Consider the following 21,598-nt stretch of genomic DNA (forward strand, 5'->3'; position numbering starts at 1 on the left):
TTTAGCTTGGGGCTATTGTAGTTCTCGGTCTGTCCGCAATCAACGTGGTGGTGCCCTCCCGAAAGATAGCCTATTTTGTATAATTCCGACAAAAAAAAGAAGGTTTTCCGAAAAGGATAAAGAGAGAAATTGTTCTTCCTGATCGATCAATTTCTCAAATTCCGAGTTCTGCCATGCTCCAACCTGTGTCGATCCTTTATACAATAACTCTGCAAGGTGTTCCAAAAGTGAAAGGCGGAAGTCCCTGTACACTTTCATACCTGAGAGTGTTGTTTTACGTCTGGAGAAAATGCACGGAAACAACATCTTGATTTATTTGCTCCTTTCTCATGAAATATTGGCCTATCAACCAGGGGAGGGGGATGATGAAAAAAGATTCATGTGAATCCATTTCAGTCCGACTATGGCCTAAATAAATATCACCATATAGAACAAAACTGAGTTTGGCTTTTCACTTCGAAAACAATAGCATTTTATATTGTCCTTTTCATTTGCACACCGAAACTATGGTCTCCGCCTACGTTGTAACCACTTGCTTGAAGGCTAATTGTAGTTTGTGACCACGACTGCCTACTTAAAATACAGATCAACCTTGTATGGGTTATATCAATTACACACTCAACATCGCGTTATTTCGTTTAAGAAACGGGTTTGGAGGGTCTGACATATTTTGTTAGAGCCCCTCCTATATGCTCCCGGTTTTCAGAATAAGACACTGGTAGCCTATGCAGTGCACAGGCAGTACAGACCTTAACATTTAAATTGGAGCCTATAATGCGGGTGCTTTTGAATCTGGGCCTGTAGGCATGTGTGCGTAAAAAATAGGCCTGTCAGGTCGATCATCTGTCAGAGTATTCCAAAGGCCCGTCAGGTAGATCATCTGTCAAAGTTTTCCATAGTCGTGTGTTTAATGGACTTTTAAATACATATTTAAGTTATTCATCCAGATATATACATTGATTGGACGTCTGCATGTATTATCTATCCACTCTAGGGACTGAAGAGTAACAGTATGGTTTTAAGAGCGATTGCTTTACTCAATTGAAATAACATTCAACATTCAAAATTATAATTATATTACATGATATCCAGTATATGTGTACTTTAAATTATTAACAACTATACAAATCAACAATGTTTTACAGTGATATGATGACAGTCAAATGATTTATTGTCTTAAAGTGTATTCTAAAGGCGTTAATTGTTTTTAATTGAAGATGAGGTTGATACGGAATTATGAGAAGGAATAAGATAACATTTAGGATAACGTTTCATGGAGAAATGTGTCTTCATTCAACGGTTGACTCACATATTACATTTGAACAAAATTGCTAGCACAATTCCAACAAATATAAGCTGTGTGTGTGTCCGTTTATTCAAATATTATACACACTCTTAGAAAAGGGTTCTATATAGATCCTTCAGGGGTGCCATATACAGTTGAAGTCGGAAGGTTACATACACCTCAGCCAAATACATATAAACTCAGTTTTTCACAATTCCTGACATTTACTCAGAGTAAAAATTCCCTGTTTTAGGTCAGTTAGGATCACCACTTTATTTTAAGAATGTGAAATGTCAGAATAATAGTAGAGATAATGATTTGTTTCAGCTTTTATTTATTTTGTCACATTCCCAGTGGGTCAGAAGTTTACATACACTAAATTAGTATTTAGTAGCATTGCTTTTAAATTGGTTAACTTGGGTCAAATATTTTGGGTAGCTTTCCACAAGCTTCCCACAATAAGTTAGGTGAATTTTGGCCCATTCCTCCTGAAAGAGCAGGCGTAAATGAGTCAGGTTTGTAGGCCTCCTTGGCTGCACACGCTTTTTCAGTTCTACCCACACATTTTCTATAGAAATGAGGCCAGGGCTTTGTGATGGCCACTCCAATACCTTAACTTTGTTGTCCGTAAGCCATTTTGCCACAACTTTGCAAGTACGCTTGGTGTCAATGTCCATTTGGAAGACCCATTTTCGACCAAGCTTTAACTTCCTGACTGATGTCTTGAGATGTTGCTTCAATATATCCACATAATTTTCCTGCCTCATGATGCCATCAATTTTGTGAAGAGCACCAGTCCCTCCTGCAGCAAAGTACCCCCCACAACATGATGCTGCCAATCCCATGCTTCACGGTTGGTATGGTGTTATTCGGCTTGCAAGCCTCCCCCTTTTTCATCCAAACATATCGATGGTCATTATGGCCAAACAGTTCTATTTTTGTTTCATCAGACCAGAGGACATTTCTCCAAAAAGTACGATCTTTGTCCCCATGTGCAGTTGCAAACCGTAGTCTGGCATTTTTATGGCGGTTTTGGAGCAGTGGCTTCTTCCTTCCTGAGTGGCCTTTCAGGTTATGACAATATAGGACTCGTTTTACTGTGGATATAGGTACTTTTGTACCTGTTTCCTCCAGCATCTTCACAAGGTCCTTTGCTGTTGTTCTGGGATTGATTTGCACTTTTCGCACCAAAGTACATTCATCTCTAGTAGACAGAACACGTCTCCTTCCTGAGCGATATGATGGCTGCGTGTTCCCATTGTTTTTATACTTATACTATTGTTTGTACAGATGAATGTGGTACCTTCAGGCATTTGGAAATTGCTCCCAAGGATGAACCAGACTTGTGGAGGTCTACAATTTATTTTCTGAGGTCTTGGCTGATTTCTTTTGATTTTCCCATGATATCAAGCAAAGAGGCACTGAGTTTTAAAGTAGGCCTTGAAATACATCCACAGGTACACCTCCAATTGACTCAAATTATGTAAATTAGCCTATCAGAAGCTTCTAAAGCCATGACATAATTTTCTGGAATTTTCCAAGCTGTTTAAATGCACAGTCAACTTAGTGTATGTAAACTTCTGACCCACTGGAATTGTGATACAATGAACTATAAGTGAAATAATCTGTCTGTTAACAGTTGTTTGAAAAATTACTTGTCTCATGCACAAAGAAGATGTCGTAACCGACTTGCCAAAACTATAGTTCGTTAACAATACATTTGTGGAGTGGTTGAAAAACAATTTTTAATGACTCCAACCTAAGTGTGTGTGCAAACTACCGACTTCAACTGTATGTTATTTTTGAGATTTTTCAAAATAGCCACCCTTTGCCTTGATGACAGCTTTGTACACTCTTGGCATTCTCTCAACCAGCTTCACCTGGAATTCTTTTCTAACTGTCTTGAAGGAGTTCTCACATATGCTGAGCTCTTGTTGGCTGCTTTTCCTTCTCTCTGAGGTCCAACTCATCCCAAACATACTGGGTTGAGGTTGGGTGATTGTGGAGGCCAGGTCATCTGATTCAGCACTCCATCATTCTCCTCCTTGGTCAAATAGCCCATACACAGCCTGACGGTGTGTTGGGTAATTGTCATGTTGAAAAACAAATGATAGTCCCACTAAGCACAAACCAGATCTGATGGTGTATCGCTGCAGAATGCTGTGATAGTCATGCTGGTTAAGTGTGTCTTGAATACTGAATAAATCACAGACAGTGTCACCTGCAAAGCACCCACACACCATCACACCTCCTCCTACATGCCTCATGGTGGGAACGATACATGCGGAGATCATCCCTTCACCTCTCAAAGACGTGTCTCAGAAAGACACAGCGTTTGGAACCAAAAATCTCAACTTTTGACCCATCAGACCAAAGGGCAGATTTCCACCGGTCTAATGACCATTGCTTGTGTTTCTTGGCCTAAGCAAGTCTATTTTCTTAGTGGTGTCCTTTAGTAGTGGTTTATTTGCAGCAATTTGACCATGAAGGCCTGATTCACACAGTCTCCTCTGAACAGTTGATGTTGATGTGTGTCTGTTCCTTGAACTCCGTGAAGCATTTATTTGGGCTGTGATTTCTGAGGCAGGTAACTCTAATGAACTTATCCTCTACAGCAGAGGTATCTCTAGGTCTTCCTTTCCTTTGGCTGTCCTCATGAGAGGTAGTTTCATCCTAGCGCTTGATGGTTTTTCCAGACTGCACTTGAAGAAACTTTCAAAGTTCTTGACATCTTTCAGATTGACTGACCTTCATGTCTTAAAGTAATGATGGACTGTTGTTTCTCTTTGCTTATTTTAGCTGTTCTTTCCAAAATATGGACTTGGTCTTTAAACAAATAGGGCTATCTTCTGTGTACCACCCCTAACTTGTCACAACACAACTGATTGGCTCAAACGCATTAAGAAGGAAATATATTCCAAAAATGTACTTTTAACAAGACACAACTGTTAATTGAAATGCATTCCAGGAGACTACATCGTGAAGCTGGATGAGAGAATGCTAAGAGTGTACAAAGCTGTCATAAAGGTAGCTACTTTGAAGAATCAAAAATACAAAATATATTTTGATTTGATGTGTTATTTCAAAGTTTTGATGTGTGCACTATTATTCTACAATGTAGAATGGGGTAAAAAATAAAGAAAAACCCTTGAATGAGTAGGTGTGTCCAAACTTTTGACTGGACCTGTACGTGATGGGAAATATTGCTCTCTGACTATTTGGTATCACGTTTCAAGTGTCACTCCTATGATTCATCCTCATTGCTGGTCCCCAATAGATCAAATGTATTTTAAACATAAGGCTTATCAATAAGGCTATATTGAATAACACCAAGACCCGCATTGATAAAGCATCTCAGGGGTGCTGATCTAGGATCAGTTTTGCCTTTTAGATTACAATGAATGGACAGAGGGGGTCCAGCACTCCTACTCTAAGGCGCTTTATGAATAAATTCCCAGCAGAATAGTTAGGCTACATCTCATATTTTATCCTACAATATGACATTTCAGGATGAAACCATCTATGACATCTTATCAAGACCCTGATGGAACAGGTGTGTTCTATTGGGTTGGAACAAAAGCCTGCACCTCCTCCTTCTGGTCTCCAGGACCGTGCAAGACAGTTTTGGTGACCACTTCCCTACGTTATATGATATTTACAGTTGTAAAGAAAACGACAAAATCGAACGTTCCAACAAATCATGTTGTCGTTGCTTGTCAACATTGCATCACCAGCAAACAACAGTAGGGTGAAAGTTGGTTGCGTCATTGTGAAAATGAAAGTTGCGTGGTGGGGGTAGGGCTTTGACGTCTCCAAATCACTTTTCAGTTGTATCGCAACAGCAGAGGACTGCGGAACAGAATTTCGGACTACCTTTGAAAGAAACCCACTAAATTGATGTATTATATGTCCAGAGTTCTTAAAGAACTGTGGGTTTTATTTCGACTTCGACGATTTTGTTATCAGCCTTTTTAAAAATCGTTCACGCGAAGTTATTAGCAGTTGAAAGCAATGCTCGCGAATAGCCTATTCTCGCTAATAGCCTAGCCGATATGTACATTTAATAATCTTATATTTTGGATCAACTATAATTCAACGCTGATTTCAAGGAGAATGTGTATAGATTTACTGGGATTTTTAGGTCCAGAAGACGGAGGAGGCATGCAATTCTTATTGCTGCATGTTGTAGTCTGGGAAATGAAAGTCCCCGCCTCCGGTAGGTTGATCGGGGGAAATTCTCCATACAGTTTTCCCTTTCCTAACTCCACAGTAAAACTACTTAACACCGCCAAGATGTTCAAACTCATCTGGAAAGCTAAAAGCAAAAGAAACTGCTCTTTACAATGTGTACAATGCAGAGTTGGACGTGTCTTTTTCATATTCTTTGCAGTATGCGGAGCGTGTGTCATTGCTGTGACTGGATCCAACACCACTTCGGTCACTTGAGCGCAGAATACCTTTCCCAGCTGGAGCAGATGGTGAGTTATCAGCACACTGTAAGAGGAGACTGAATGCATGTTTTAAGGACAGCAAAACAACCAACCAAGTAAAATAGTCATATGTTTCATGTTTAGCCTCTGTGTTAGAAAACTGTTAGCGCCATTTTACAATGTATATTCAAATATAGGCTAAGGATATAATGACAGAGCGGTCCAGAGAGGCTGTCTACATTAGGCCTACTGTACTTGCAGTATAAGCTATACTTTATGTCAGTCTTGATTGCTCTTTAAGTATTTGACACGTGACTTGACATACTATATTGATTGTTTTCCAGGGAGGAGATATCACAAAGCAGAATGCCCCTGTCCTTTTCCCAACATCACTTTACAGACACATATATGATGCCGAGGTAAAGACTCAAATTGTGACTTATCATGTTCTGATATGCTTTGGTATAGTGGTCTTGACCCCATTTAATATTGATGCCATAACGGAAGCCTATACTGTTTCTAACTTTTTTTGTATTTTTTTTGTATCATCCTGTGTAGTTTGAGGACAAAGTCAGATTCCTGAATGAGACCATCTATCAAATCATAAAACTGTTTGATGGGAATAGGAATAGGAAGTCAGTCACCTGGGACAAGAAAAACCTGGACGATTTCCTCAACATTCTCAAACGCCAATTTGAGAACCTTAGTTCCTGTGTAAGTAACAAGTCTATTTTAAAGTATCAGTGTTTAGGCCAGGGCTCTCCAACCCCGTTCATGGAGAGGTACCCTCCTGTAGGTTTTTGCTCCAACCCCAGTTGTAAACTAACCTGACTCAATTTATCAATCACCTAATGAATCAGGTGTGGAAGGTAGTTCTCCAGGAACAGGATCAGAAAGCCCTGGTTTAGGTGTAGCCTACTAACTCTACAAGTGAAAAAATCTACACATAAAATGCATTCGGAAAGTAATTCAACCCCTTGACTTTTTCCACATTTTGTTACGTCTGCTTTATTCTAAAATTGATTAAATACATGTTACCCCTCATCAATCTACACAATTCTCCATAATGACAAAGCAGAAACCCTGTTTTAGAAATGCATGCAAAGGTGTTCACAATTTTAAAAAATGAAATATCACTTTTACGTAAGTATTCAGACCCTTTACTCAGTACTTTGTTGGCAGTGATTACAGTGATTACAGCCTTGAATCTTCTTAGTTATGAAGCTACTGTCACGTCGTGATCTGTTTCACTTGTCCTTGTGCTCGTCTCCACCCCCCTCCAGGTGTTGCCCATCTCCCCATTATCCCCTGGGTACTTATACCTGTGTTTTCTGTCAGTCTGTACCAGTTCGTTTTGTCCGTTCAAACCTACCAGCGGTTTCCCTTGCTCCTGTTTTCGATAGTCCCTGTTCGCTGGTTTCCCGGTTTTGACCTTTCCTGCATGCCCTGAGCCTCCCTGCCATCCTGTACCTTGCCTCGACTCTGGATTACCGACCTCTGCCTGACCTGACCTTGAATCCCCCTGCTATTCCGGTGTCTTATACCCTCTCTGGATTATTGACCCCTGTCTTGACCTGTCGTTTGCCTGCCCCTGTTTAAAGAATAAACGTTTGTTTCTTCAACACTGTCTGCACCTTGGTTAGACCTTAAAACGTGATACCTACAAGCTTGGCACACCTGTATTTGGAAAGTTTCTGCCATTCTCTCTGCAGATCCTCTCAAGATCTGTCAGGTTGGATAGGGAGTGTACGGCACAGCTATTTTCAGGTCTCTCCAGAGATGTTTGATCAGGTCAAGTCCGGGCTCTGTCTGGGCCATTCAAGGACATTCAGATACTTGTCCCAAAGCCACTCCTGCGTTGTCTTGGCTGTATGCTTAGGGTCGTTGTCCTGTTGGAAGGTGAACCTTCACCCCAGTCTGATGTCCTGAGCGCTCTGGAGCAGGTTTTCGCCAAGGATCTCTCTGTACTTTGCTCCGCTCATCTTTCCCTCGATCCTGCAAGGTTTCCTCCAAACGTATTGCTTGGCATTCAGGCCAAAGAGTTCAATCTTGGTTTCATCAGACCAGAGAATCTTGCTTCTCATGGTCTGAGAGTCCTTTAGGTGCCTTTTGGCAAACTGTCATGTGCCTTTTACTGAGGAGTGGCTTCCGTCTGGCCACTCTACCATAAAGGCCTGATTGGTGGAGTACTGCAGAGATGGTTGTCCTTCTGGAAGGCTCTCATCTCCACAGAGGAAAACTGGAGCTCTGTCAGAGGGACCATAGGGCTCTTGGTCACCCCCCTGACAAAGGCGCTTCTCTCCCGATTGCTCAGTTTGGCCTGGTGGCCAACTCTAGGATGAGTCTTGGTGGTTACAAACTTCTTTCATTTAAGAATGATGGAGGCCACTGTTTCTTGGGGACCTTCAATGCCGCAGAAATGTTTTGGTACCCTTTCCCAGATCTGTTCCTCGACACAATCTTGTCTCTGAGCCTTACAGACAATTTCTACAACCTCAAGACCTGGTTTTTGCTCTGACATGCACTGTCAACTCTAGGACCTTATATAGACAGGTGTGTGCCTTCCAAATAATGTCCAAACAGTTGATTTTCACCTCAAGTGGACTCCAATCAAGGATGATCCATGGAAACAGGATGCACCAGAGCTCAATTTTGAGTCTCAAGTTAAAGGGTCTGAATAGTTGAAGGTATTTGCATTGTTTTTGCAAATACCTTGAAGGTATTTGCATATGTAAATACCTTGAAATACCTTCAACATATGTCTTTGGCGTTGTCATTATTGGGTATTGTGTGTATTTTGATGAGGATTTATTTTCTTTAATCCATTTTAGAATAAGGCTGTAACTTACCAAAATGTGGAAAAGCGGAAGAGGTCCGAATACTTCCCAAATGCACTGTATATAGGTTATTACAGATTTTGAGCCAGTTTGCGACATCACAAAAATAATACTGCATCAATTAGAAATGTAAAATATTGTGGTTTATAATTAACATACATTTTTTTTGTAGGCTTTGGTGCGTATCTTCATTACGGCAAATCAAGTTTGATATTTTGAAGTCGAAATTGCTAACTTTAGAATCCTTTTTAAACCTTGAACGCACACATTTTTTTCAATTTCCTGACGTGCAGGAAATTCTCAGGAAAACCCCCCAGATCAAATGAAGATCATACATGACGCTAATGTTTTGTTTAATTTTGGCCAACAGGTATCACCTGCTGTGAAACCTGAGAAGAGACTGAAACAGTACTTCAGGAATTTGAATAGAAAAGTTCTGAGAAAAATGGTGAGTTTGGTTTCGTATGGAAATATGTTTAATAGGTGTAATCAAATTAATATAAACTAGGCTTGGCTTAACAGGAGACGTGTTCATAAAAAAAGGGTTCTGGGGCCATATGTATCAAGTGTCTCAGAGAAGAACTGCTGATCTAGTATCAGGTCTTCTCTCAGGTCTCCTCTGTCCTATTTATTGTGATCTAAAAGGCAAAGATGATCCTAAATCAGCCTACTCCGAGAAGCTTTATACACTGCTAAAAAAAATAAAGGGAACACTAAAATAACACATCCTAGATCTGAATGAATGAAATATTCTTATTAAATACTTTTTTCTTAACATAGTTGAAGGTGCTGACAACAAAATCACACAAAAATGATCAATGGAAATCAAATTTATCAACCCATGGAGGTCTGGATTTGGAGTCACACTCAAAATTAAAGTGGAAAACCATAACTACATGCTGATCCAACTTTGATGTAATGTCCTTAAAATAAGTCTAAATGAGGCTCAGTAGTGTGTGTGGACTCCACGTGCCTGTATGACCTCCCTACAACGCCTGGGCATGCTCCTGATGAGGTGTCAGATGGTCTCCTGAGGGATCTCCTCCCAGACCTGGACTAAAGCATCCGCCAAGTCCTGGACAGTCTGTGGTGCAACTACAACTACAACGCCACGTTGGTGGATGGAGCAAGACATGATGTCCCAGATTGGACATCAGCTCAATTGGATTCAGGTCTGGGGAACGGGCGGGCCAGTCCATATCATCAATGCCTTCCTCTTGCAGGAACTGCTGACACACTCCAGCCACATGAGGTCTAGCATTGTCTTGCATTAGGAGGAACCCAGGGCCAACCGCACCAGCATATGGTCTCACAAGGGGTCTGAGGATCTCATCTCGGTACCTAATGGCAGTCAGGCTACCTCTGGCGAGCACATGGAGGGCTGTGCGGCCAAAGAAATGCCACCCCACACCATGACTGACCCACCGCCAAACCGGTCATGCTGGAGGATGTTGCAGGCAGCAGAACGTTCTCCACGGCGTCTCCAGACTCTGTCACATCTGTCACATGTGCTCAGTGTGAACCTGCTTTCATCTGTGAAGAGCACAGGGCGACAGAGCCAAATTTGCCAATCTTGGTGTTCTCTGGCAAATGCCAAACGTCCTGCACGGTGTTCGGCTGTAAACACAACCCACACCTGTGGACATCGGGCCCTCATACCACCCTCATGGAGTCCGTTTCTGACCGTTTGAGCAGACACATGCACATTTGTGGCCTGCTGGAGGTCATTCTGCAGGGCTCTGGCAGCAGTGCTCCTCCTGCTCCTCCTTGCACAAAGGCGGAGGTAGCGGTCCTGCTGCTGGGTTGTTGCCCTCCTACGGCCCCCTCCACGTCTCCTGATGTACTGGCCTGTCTCCTGGTAGCACCTCCATGCTCTGGACACTACGCTGACAGACACAGCAAACCTTCTTGCCACAGCTCACATTGATGTGCCATCCTGGATGAGCTGCACTACCTGAGCCACTTGTGTGGGTTGTAGACTCCGTCTCATGCTACCACTAGAGTGAAAGCACTGCCAGCATTCAAAGGTGACCAAAACATCAGCCAGGAAGCATAGGACCTGAGAAGTGGTCTGGTCACCACCTGCAGAACCACTCCTTTATTGGGGGTGTCTTGCTAATTGCCTATAATTTCCACCTGTTGTCTATTCCATTTGCACAACAGCATGTGACATTTATTGTCAATCAGTGTTGCTTCCTAAGTGGACAGTTTGATTTCACAGAAGTGTGATTGACTTGGAGTTACATTGTGTTGTTTAAGGGCTCCCTTTATTTTTTTTGAGCAGTGTATGTACGGCACCAGTCCTTTATTTGTTGTTCAAGACGATATGGTCATTATGTTGACAAGAAAGTTCACCCCACTAAGATTTCAAATGTTCTATGTTTTTCAGAACTACAGTGCAGAGGCGTGGGAGCTCATCAGGAAAGAGACAAAACGTCATCTGCAAAGATTGGATATCCTTGTGGGACAGATGTACTGAGCATCCGTACTCATCTCAGACATTACCCACTTACCAGTTTATAAAGCATGAATTCAATCATGTAGGACCCTGTTAGTTTATTTATTATATTTAAATACGTAAATTATTGTTTTTTATTTTCATAAATTATTATTTATATTTTGTATTTCCCTTTTGTACCTGTATTGAACTGAAACGTATTGCCTGTGTACTTTGAAAATCAATGAAAAAAGAATATTGAAATTGTGAATAAAAATGTATTGTGTATTAAATTGTCCAGATTTCGTTCTTGTCAGAAACCAACGAGAGTGGATTGATAATATGGAGCAGCCTAATCCAATCATCAGAGGGGATGCAGATTAAACTTGTCGCTGATCAGTCACATGACAGTTTCTACTTGAAGTTTATGTACTGTGTGCTTGTAGCTTTGTTTCTTTGTGTCATTTATTTTTATTGTGTTTTTGTACATTGTGAGGGTTACTATTTCATGTTTTTCTTGTTCTTGTGTGGTCATCACACTGGGGCAGTGGGCTGAAGGGGAGTGGGGAGATCTAGATGAGGTGTAGAGTATAATCTGGGGGACCAGGAATTTTTAGCTCCCACTTGCCATTGTGGGATGTTTATTTATACATTCTGTCCAATGTATTATATGTATTATGTTTTTACTATGATTGGAGAAGAAATACGGGGGGAAAAGACATGGAAAGACAATATGGAATAAGAGACAAAAAACAATAAATACTTTTAATGGATTGTAGTTTAGTCCCCTGAACGAGGCAGCCCCCCCTGGTGGGCAAGAAAATATAAACAAAACAATTGATTTAGCTTAGTCATAAATATAGATCTTTTTTAAGTGGCATCATGGGGATCCTCCCATAGTTCTCAATGGATAAACGAGGTCAATTCCTGTATGACATTAGACAAACGTGTGTATTATGTAGGCCAATGTGGCAGCACACTGTCCTTTCATAGGACTTAAAATAGAGTTATTGTAGATGTGCTGTATATTCATTTGTATAATGGTATGATGTGATATGTCTCACACCCTGATCTGTTTCACCTGTCTTTGTGCTTGTCTCCATACCTGTGTCCTCTGTTTGTCTGTTGCCAGTTCGTTTGTTTCTTCAAGCCTACCAGTGGTTTTCCCGTGTTTCTGTCTTTCTCTAGTTCCTGTTTTCTAGTTTTCCCTGTTTTGAACATTCTGCCTGCCCTGACCCTCAGCCTGCCTGCCGTTCTGTACCTTTTGGGCTCTGCTCTGGATTACTGACCTCTGCCTGTCCTTGACCTGTTGTTTGCCTGCCCCCCTGTTTTTGTAATAAACTTTTGTTACTTCGAAACTGTCTGCATCTGGGTCTTCTCCTGAACCTTGACAGTACAAACTGGCCCTGATGAGAGTATTTTGGACGCATCCTTGGCGTCCGAGCCGGGCATCCCCACTCAGGCCCTGTCCATTCCCATGGACATTAGAATACTGGACGGGCGCTCTATAGGCCCGGGTCATTTGTTCTTACCAACGCCCCAGCTGTGTTTCAGGCCCTGGTTAATGACGTTCTCCTTGACATCTTGAACCGGTTCATCTTCGTTTAGCTCAACAACATCCTCGTTTTCTCCCACTCAGCCCAAGAACACATGCTCCACGTCCGACAGGTCCTCCAGCGCCTCTCGGAGAACCAGATTTTTATGAAAGTGGAGAAATACAAATTCCATCGCTCCACCATCCTCTTCCTTGGTTACATCATTGCTGCAGGGAATGTACAGATGGATCCCGGGAAGGTGAGAGCGGTGGTGGATTGGCCCCAGCCTACATCCAGAGTGCAGCTGCAATGTTTCTTGGGATATGCCAACTTCTATTGCAGCTTTATCAAGGGTTACAGCACCCTAGTGCCCCCCTGTCTGCACTCACCTCTCCCAAGGTTCCATTCACGTGGTCCCCAGCTGCTGACCGGTCGTTCCGGGACCTCAAGCACCGCTTCACCACTGCTCCCATATTGGTTCATCCTGACCCATCCCGTCAGTTCGTGGTGGAGGCCGATGCTTCGGATGTTGGAGTGGTGGCTGTCCTGTTCCAGTAATTCTGCCCTCGACCTCAAGCTACATCCCTGCACCTTCTTCTCCCATCGCCTCAACGCTTTTGAGAGGAATTAAGATGTGGGGAATCGTGAGCTTCTCGCGGGGGAAGATGGCTATTGGAGGAGTGGAGACACTGGTTGGAGGGGGCGGAACATCCGTTCATTGTGTGGATGGATCACAAGAACCTGGAATATCTCCGCAACGCCACGCTTCGCAATTCCAGGCAAGCTAGGTGGGCCCTGCTTTTCACCCGGTTTAACTTCTCCACTTCCTACCGACCGGGAATCCAAGAATATCAAGCCAGACGCGCTGTCACGACACCTTCGTGTTCTTCGCTGCCTGCATAATCTGTGTGCAGAACAAGACTCCTTGCCAAGTTCCTGCTGTCTCTTTCAACCACTGCCTGTCCCTCACCGTCCCTGATCTCACATATCAATGGATTCGTCACGGGTCTCCCCCCGTCTGATGGCAACACCACCATCCTGACTGTAGTGGACCGGTCGTCAGCCAGCTTGTCCTCCGGGTTCCAACCTCAGTCCAACGGCCAGTCAGAGCGAGCCAATCAAGACCTGGAGACGACTCTTCGCTGCCTTGTCTCCACCAACCCCACCACTTGGAGCCAGCAACTTGTGTGTGTTGAATGCGCCTGCAACACCCTCCCCTGCTCTGCCAACAGGTTCTCACCTTTCGAGTGTTCACATGTGGTTTGAACATAACTTTTATACATTTTTATGATTATATCACATGATTTCACATTATTGATTTGTTTATGTAATTATTTGTTTATTTCTTTAAATAACTGTACAATGCAATTCAGCAATTAACTGCCAATGTTGTACTCACCTTCAGGTCAGTTTATCAGAGATCGTTTATGGTAGTATATTCAAAACTTGATACAAACAACCTTCATCTGTCCTTTACAAATGGGTGTGGTTATAATATATGTGTAAATGAAACTGCAAATGCATGGTGTTGTCTTAAAAACAAGGAGTGAAGTGTTACAATTTACCCCATGGTCTGGGTTAGTTGTAACAGCGCTTGGGGTGAATGGTAACAGATTGAAAAAGTGCATAAATCCTGACATGCAACTAATTATTGAACACCTTTATTGAGAGCATGAGAGCAACATTGCCATGTTTAACATTTTGTTTGGCAGAAATAATAATAAATATAAATAATAAAATGTTTATTTGTTTACCCTCCACTAAATGGTCTTTCTCAACCAAACAATAACTTGGCTAAACTAAACACCGGAACATTTGTGGTGTGTCTGTGTGTGTGTGGGACTGAATGTTGGAAATGTTCACTTAATCAGAGTCACAGTTGTGACAGTGGTATGGCTGTCCTGGGGTACAGGCTTGGTGGGCCCATCATTTTCATTCTCAGCACTTCACCCAGACCTCCTTGGACTTGGAATTGTTAAAGTGATCCATGGACACAATGCAGAAGTTTTCCTCGTTGGAGGAATCTGAATCTACTGGTTCAATGTGCTTTGTTTTGGCTTTTTTCTTAAAACTTCATAAGGCTTCTTTTTCTTCACTTCCTGTCTGAATGATGCGCCCAAGGTAAACTGCCTGTTACTCAGGCCCTGAAGCCAGGATATGCATATAATTGGTACCATTGCAAAGAAAACACTTTGAAGTTAATAGAAATGTTAAAATAATGTAGGAGACTATAACACAATAGATATGGTAGGAGAAAATCAAAAGAAAAACCAACCAGATTATTTTTTTGAGAGCCCATGATGGACAGTATAGGGGCATATTGAATTCTACCTCCCAGGATACAATTCCTATGGCTTCCACTGGGTGTCAGTAGTCTTTGTTCAAGGTTTCAGCCTTGTAACTTCCAAAACAAGTAAGAAATAGGAGTTTTAGTACAAGGACACCTGCTTGGAAATTTGTGTGTGCGCGTGCCATGAAGACATTACGAGTTTCCTATTGAACATACTTCTTTCCATATGAAATATCATAGTTTGATTACGTTTGAGGTTATCTGAGGATTAAATAGAAATGTATTTTGACTTGTTGAAACAAAGTTTAGGGGTATATTTTCGGATTCCTATCTCTGCATGTTGAACGAGTGGATTACTCAAATCGATGGCGCCAACTAAACAGACTTTTTGGGATATAAAGAAGGATTTTATCTAACAAAACGACACTACATGTTATAGCTGGGACCATTTGGATGACAAATCAGATGAACATTTTCAAAAAGTAAGTGAATATTTAATCGCTATTTGTGAATGTATGAAACCTGTGCCGGTGGAAAAATATTGGTGGTTTGTTTTGGCTTGCATCTTTCCAGCTGTTTTTTAAGGCAGAATCATATTCACTTTGCTTTCTGAGTGATTGACTGTTTATTCTCTTCTTCCAGTGCCTGCTTGATGGGTGTATCCATCGAAATCACAGTTTTTCTCCTCTTCCTACCCCTTGTTGTAATTTTCCTGGCCCCTGCTTTTGGGAAGGGGAGTACATTAACTGGTTTGAAATCAGAAGACTAATCAGGTGTTTCACAGCCACAACTTGATACATGTGGGGAGGTGCCCTGTGAAGTGACTAGAGAGGTGGCCTTGAGAGGTGGCCTGGAAGGCAGCTGCAGAGTTGGCCTGGAAGGCAGCTGCAGAGTTGGCCTGGAAGGTAGCCGGGGAGAGGTGTGCACAGTGGGCACAGCTGCCCTCAACAGACACTCTGACAACTTCTGCTCCTGCTCATCCATGAAGACCCTGTTTCCACTACGGTAGCCTACATGAGGAAGCTCTCTCGAACCCTTCTCCAGTAGCTTCTTTATCTCTTTGCAGAATCTGTACAGCATCACATGACATATGCCATACAACGTTGCATCTGATCTGATTCACCCCTGCTCTGCTATATAATTTATATATATGGTCAAATATAATTTGACTTTTCAAAGTGTGGAGAGGTATTCTGCTGTCAGATGTTCTTTTCCATGATCCAGGCATGCTGAAAGTAAAAGAAAACATGTAGCAAAAACATCTTGTTTTGCTGTAGGGGTTATTCTTCCCCCGTAAATGCTGTTGTGGGCACAAGTGTGTTAGAGAGAATGAATGCTTAGAATTCATGTGAGGGGACATACTCTACTGCTAGACAAGAGAAGATATGAGTGCTTAGATATTCGAAATTGCTGTATTAATCACTTGAATGCCATTCTCAACTGCAGTACCAGTCAAAAGATTGGACAAACCTGCTTATTCAAGGGTTTTTCTTCATTTGTACTATTTTCTACATTGTAGAATAGTGAAGATATCAAAACTATGAAATAACAAATATGGAATCATGTAGTAATCAAAGTAGCCACCCTTTGTCACCCTTTATTTAACTAGGCAAGTCAGTTAAGAACAAATTCTTATTTACAATGACGGGCCTACACTGGAAAAACCCGGACGACGCTGGGCCAATTGTGCGCCGCCCAATGGGACTCCCAACCACGGCCGGCTGTGATACAGCCTGGAATCAAACCAGGGTGGCTGTAGTGACACCTCTAGCACTAAGATGCAATGCCTTAGCCACTTGGGACCCCACTTGGGACTGATTTTCCAACAGTCTTGAAGGAGTTCTCACATATGCTGGGCACTTGTTGGCTGCTTTTCCTTCACTCTGCGGTCCAACTCATCCCAAACCATCTCAATTGGGTTGAGGTTGGGTGATTGTGGAGGCCAGGTCATCTGATGCAGCACTCCATCACTCTCCTTCTTCGTCAAATAGCCCTTACACAGCCTGGAGGTGTGTTGGGTCATTCTCCTGTTGAAAAACAAATGATAGTCCCACTAAGCACAAACCAGATGGGATGGCGTATCGCTGCAGAATCCTTTGGTAGCCATATTGGTTAAGTGTGCCTTTAATTCTAAATCAATCCAGACAGTGTCACCAGCAAAGCACCCCCACACCATCACACCTCCTCCTCCATGCGTCACTGTGGGAACCACACATGCAGAGATCATCCGTTTACCTACTCTGCGTCTCACAAAGACATGGCAGTTGGAACCAAAAATCTCACATTTTGGGATCAGACCAGAGCACAGATTTCCACGGGTCTAATGTCCATTGCTCGTGTTTCTTGGCCCAAGCAAGTCTCTTCTTATTATTGGTGTCCTTTAGTAGTGGTTTCTTCGCAGCAATTTGACCATGAAGGCCTGATTCACGAAGTCTCCTCTGAACAGTTGACTTTGAGATGTGTCTGTTACTTGAACTCTGTGAAGCATTTACTTGGGCTGTGTTAGAGGAAATTATGGTTGAAATGACTAATTATGTATACATTCCAATCAGAACTGACTAGTCCAAATGCTATAATGTACTGTACATATGAATTTTCTCTCTTGCTCCCATTCCCAATTGTATATAATGTAGTCAGGAGTTTAGTAACAATGAAGGTCTGTTCCTTAGTTCATTCATTTGTACAATCTCCAGGTGGAAGGAACGGCCTATCTCCAGACTGTCTAGAATGCTGATTTATACTGACTGACCTTGACTTCAGGCCTAGAGCGAAGGCTCGAGAGCTAGAGGGCCTCTACTGGTGAACGTTTAGAAAACGCTGACGTCATTTTCAGTTTATAACCTGTGGAAATATGTGTATGTGGGAGTACTCTCTTGCAATAAACGCTGTTACCTGGCTTTTAAGACTGGTCTCGATCTACTTCATGCATAATTAATGAATTTACAACTCATTAATGAATAGAGAGAGTGCGAATTTGATTTTGGCTATAAAACATATAGGAATTTAGAAATTCCACCAACAATTGGTCATTCGAGCCGGATCTAAATACCCCTCCCTGTTACCTGGAGGTAGTACGCTGAAAATCGTGCACGGACTCGTTTTTGACTCGTTTTACTAAAGACCTGACCTCTGAATTGAGGTTAAAATTCAGGCCTGCGTATTACCACAGATTCCAGGAAAGGTGACTAGATTCAGGACTCCTGGTGACAGCTAGCTGAAAGAGCTACCCGGATTCATATCGCACTGCGGGAGGGTAAGGCACATTAACACTGTCGAACAATAACAGAGTTCGAGAGGAGAACTGGAATTAACAGAATTCTGGGGGCCATCTCTCGAATGAAGAATACCTTACCTGTCCTTTCCTCACTGTTCTTGTTCATAGAAGTGAAAATGTGTCTGACTCTTGCTAATGATGTGTTTTCTGGAAGAGGGTGGGGCTTTATAGGTGAGCTGTCCATCCTAAGCTGTATGGTTGGAGATCTTATTCCTACAACATGAACCCGAGAAGGCTAGAGGGTAATATTGACATAATTAAACGAGAAATTAGTATTAACCAAGCATAAGAGATCACTTGATCTGGATAAACAGGAAGTGAGAGTAGGATAGGGAGGGATGTCTCATTGGAGTTCTATGTAAACCAAGTGGTGTCTGACTCCTTGGCAGTTCAGGACTAAGAGTAGCTATGATGGAAGACATATATGCAAGTCTCTGTAGTTCATGGAAACAAGTTATAGCTCACATCATGTGAGAAGGCTACATAAATCTACATACCCAGCATGGAAGGAGATGGAGTTTAGTGAAAGTAAGGGTTTCAGTTGATAACCTAGTGCATTCCAGGTAGAAAAAGTTAGAGCAGCTGGTTGCTCTATAGGCAGCTGAATACAAGCATTGTCCCTGACAAAGCAGATACTGACGGTGGAGTTGTCCAGAGCCAAGAGCCGGTGTGGATAGTTCAGAAATTGAATTATTCACCTAAGGGAACAGCCTGTATAGTAAAGCTATTCATGAAAGCAGGAAAGCCAGATAACAACAGTTGTGTGGATTTGCACTATTTATATCCACATGTTCCTCTGAAATCTAGGCTTCCTCCCTTCACAGTGACAAGAGGAGATTGATACTGTCTGGCCCGGTATAGTGCTTATGGGACAGAGAATATTACTACTGATGGGGTGATGAGTGATTTGGCAGACTGGTCGAGATCTGGGGATTTCAGTAAGATAAGGAGGCTCAGGGCTCACATCTGTTGAATGTGTGGGAGAATGACATGATGGCCGAGTATTACTGGCTAATTGAACAGAGGTATGTGTACTGGTACATTTTGAGAATGCCTTTTACATTCATTGTGTTGACTAAACGGGAGAAAATAAGTACTCCGACTGTTTTTTTTTGATGATAGGGTTTGTATTAATAACATTGTGGATCCAAGGGTGGCAGATGAGATCAAAGCTATAAATTAGATCCTGGCAGAATTAGAGTCAAGTATTTTTTGGTGGTCCACTCTCAATGAGAATGTGGATTGGATCGATTATATCTATTAAAAATCCACAGCGCTGCACCAATTATTTTAGAGATGTAATGAATGACTAGGCAGAATAGAATAGTCTTGGATGTTTGCTGGCTGAAGAGGGTGGGGGAGTATAGGTAATTTGACTCCGGGATATACAGTTAGGATGGATCAGTGACCAAGGCCTTGTCTGGTTTACACACCCTAGTTCACGAGTTGGAAATAAATTCAGGGGTGGATACTTCTCTGACTAAATTGGGTTGACAGGGTGTTTGAAAGATGGAAAAATGTTATGATCACTGTGTTATGGGCTACCTTCACCTGTGTGACTGTGTTAAGTTTTGTACGGACGTGGTTGATGGCGTGTATGTATGAAAGTTATCATTTCCAGGACTCTGGAGAAATCAATGACGATTCAGATGGAGAGATATGGGCAGATTCCAGGTTCTGACCCGTGGAGGACTGAATGCCTGACTACAGGACAAGTGGACAAATCTGGATCTTTCATCATTGGGGAATTTATGTTTGATGAGACTAGTGTTGAGGATAGAATTAGATTGTACTTTGTTTCAATATTAGACTGTTTTTTAATAAAGATTGTAACAGAAAATCCTTGATAAGAAGAGTTATAATTCTGATGTAGGTTTAAGGGTTAAATTAAGGTAAAGGTTAGATTTGATTAATGATGGGTGAAGAGTCGGATAAACATTTATAATAATGTTGGTTCATATTTTTATTTTTGATAAAATTAGATGTAGATTTGAATGTATAATATTTGATCAAAGGGAGGATTGTTAGAGGAAATTATGGTTGAAATGACTAATTATGTATACATTCCAATCAGAACTGACTAGTCCAAATGCTATAATGTACTGTACATATGAATTTTCTCTCTTGCTCCCATTCCCAATTGTATATAATGTAGTCAGGAGTTTAGTAACAATGAAGGTCTGTTCCTTAGTTCATTCATTTGTACAATCTCCAGGTGGCAGGAACGGCCTGTCTAGAATGCTGATTTATACTGACTGACCTTGACTTCAGGCGTAGAGCGAAGGCTCGAGAGCTAGAGGGCCTCTACCGGTGAACGTTTAGAAAACGTTGATGTCATTTTCAGTTTATAACCTGTGGAAATATGTGTATGTGGGAGTACACTCTTGCAATAAACGCTGTTACCTGGCTTTTAAGACTGGTCTCGATCTACTTCATGCATAATTAATGAATTTACAACTCATTAATGAATAGAGAGAGTGCGAATTTGATTTTGGCTATAAAACATATAGGAATTTAGAAATTCCACCAACAGGCTGCAATTTCTGAGGCTGGTAACTCTAATGAACTTATCCTCTGCAGCAGAGGAATCTCTGGGTCTTCCTTCCCTGTTGCGGTCCTCATGAGAGCTAGTTTCATCATAGCGCTTGATGATTTTTGAGACTGCACTTAAAGAAACGTTCAAAATTCTTGAAATGTTCCAGATTGACTGACCTTCATGTCTTAAAGTAATGATGGACTGTTGTTTCTCGTTGCTTATTTGAGCTGGTTATGGCACACCAGTCTGTGTAGAGTATGGACCTGAGTCTTGCCTGTCATTGCAATAGAATCCTACTCCAATGTTTTCCATACTAAGTTTTGCATAGTTCGTTTTTTTTTGGTGTGTTACATTGAAAGTGGCTAATATTCCATTGATTCAAGCATTCCCATAATATGGACTTGGTATTTTACCAAGTAGGCTTATCTTCTATATACCACCCCTACCTTGTCACAACACATGGACTTGGTATTTTACCAAGTAGGCTTATCTTCTATATACCACCCCTACCTTGTCACAACACATGGACTTGGTATTTTACCAAGTAGGCTTATCTTCTATATACCACCCCTACCTTGTCACAACACATGGACTTGGTATTTTACCAAGTAGGCTTATCTTCTATATACCACCCCTACCTTGTCACAACACAACTAATTGTCTCAAACACAGGAAAGAAATTCCACAAATGAACTTTTATGAAGGCACATCTGTTAATGGAAATACATTTCTACGTGACTACCTTATAAAGCTGGTTGAGAGAATATGCAAAGATGTCATCAAGGCATAGGGTGGCTACTTCGAAGAATCTCAAATATATTTTGATTTGTTTAACACGTTTTGGGTTACTACATGATACCACATGTGTTATTTTGTAGTTTAGATGTATTCACTATTATTCTACAATGTAGAAAATAGTCAAATAATGAAAAACCCTTGAAAGAGTAGGTGTGTCCAAAGTTTTGACCGTTTAC

The 21,598-nt window shown here is 41.7% G+C and overlaps 1 protein-coding gene across 2 annotated transcripts; it reads left to right on the forward strand.

Moving 5' to 3' along the window:
- Positions 1–5,091: 5,091 nt before the first annotated feature.
- On the forward strand, positions 5,092–11,271 carry LOC112225816 (interferon a3). 2 transcript variants are annotated; one of them, XM_024389910.2, is made up of 6 exons: positions 5,092–5,501; positions 5,676–5,763; positions 6,060–6,134; positions 6,274–6,429; positions 8,923–9,000; positions 10,942–11,268. In XM_024389910.2, exons 2-6 carry the CDS (start codon positions 5,677–5,679, stop codon positions 11,029–11,031), a joined length of 486 nt encoding a protein of 161 aa, XP_024245678.1. In that variant the 5' UTR covers positions 5,092–5,501; position 5,676; the 3' UTR covers positions 11,032–11,268. The 2 variants fall into 2 exon arrangements, with proteins under 2 accessions (XP_024245678.1, XP_024245677.1); XM_024389909.2 differs by lacking the exon at positions 5,092–5,501 and having other exon boundaries at positions 5,509–5,763; positions 10,942–11,271.
- Positions 11,272–21,598: the final 10,327 nt, after the last annotated feature.

Source organism: Oncorhynchus tshawytscha, linkage group LG27 (assembly GCF_018296145.1).
Source record: "Oncorhynchus tshawytscha isolate Ot180627B linkage group LG27, Otsh_v2.0, whole genome shotgun sequence".
Taxonomy (NCBI): Eukaryota; Metazoa; Chordata; class Actinopteri; order Salmoniformes; family Salmonidae; genus Oncorhynchus; species Oncorhynchus tshawytscha.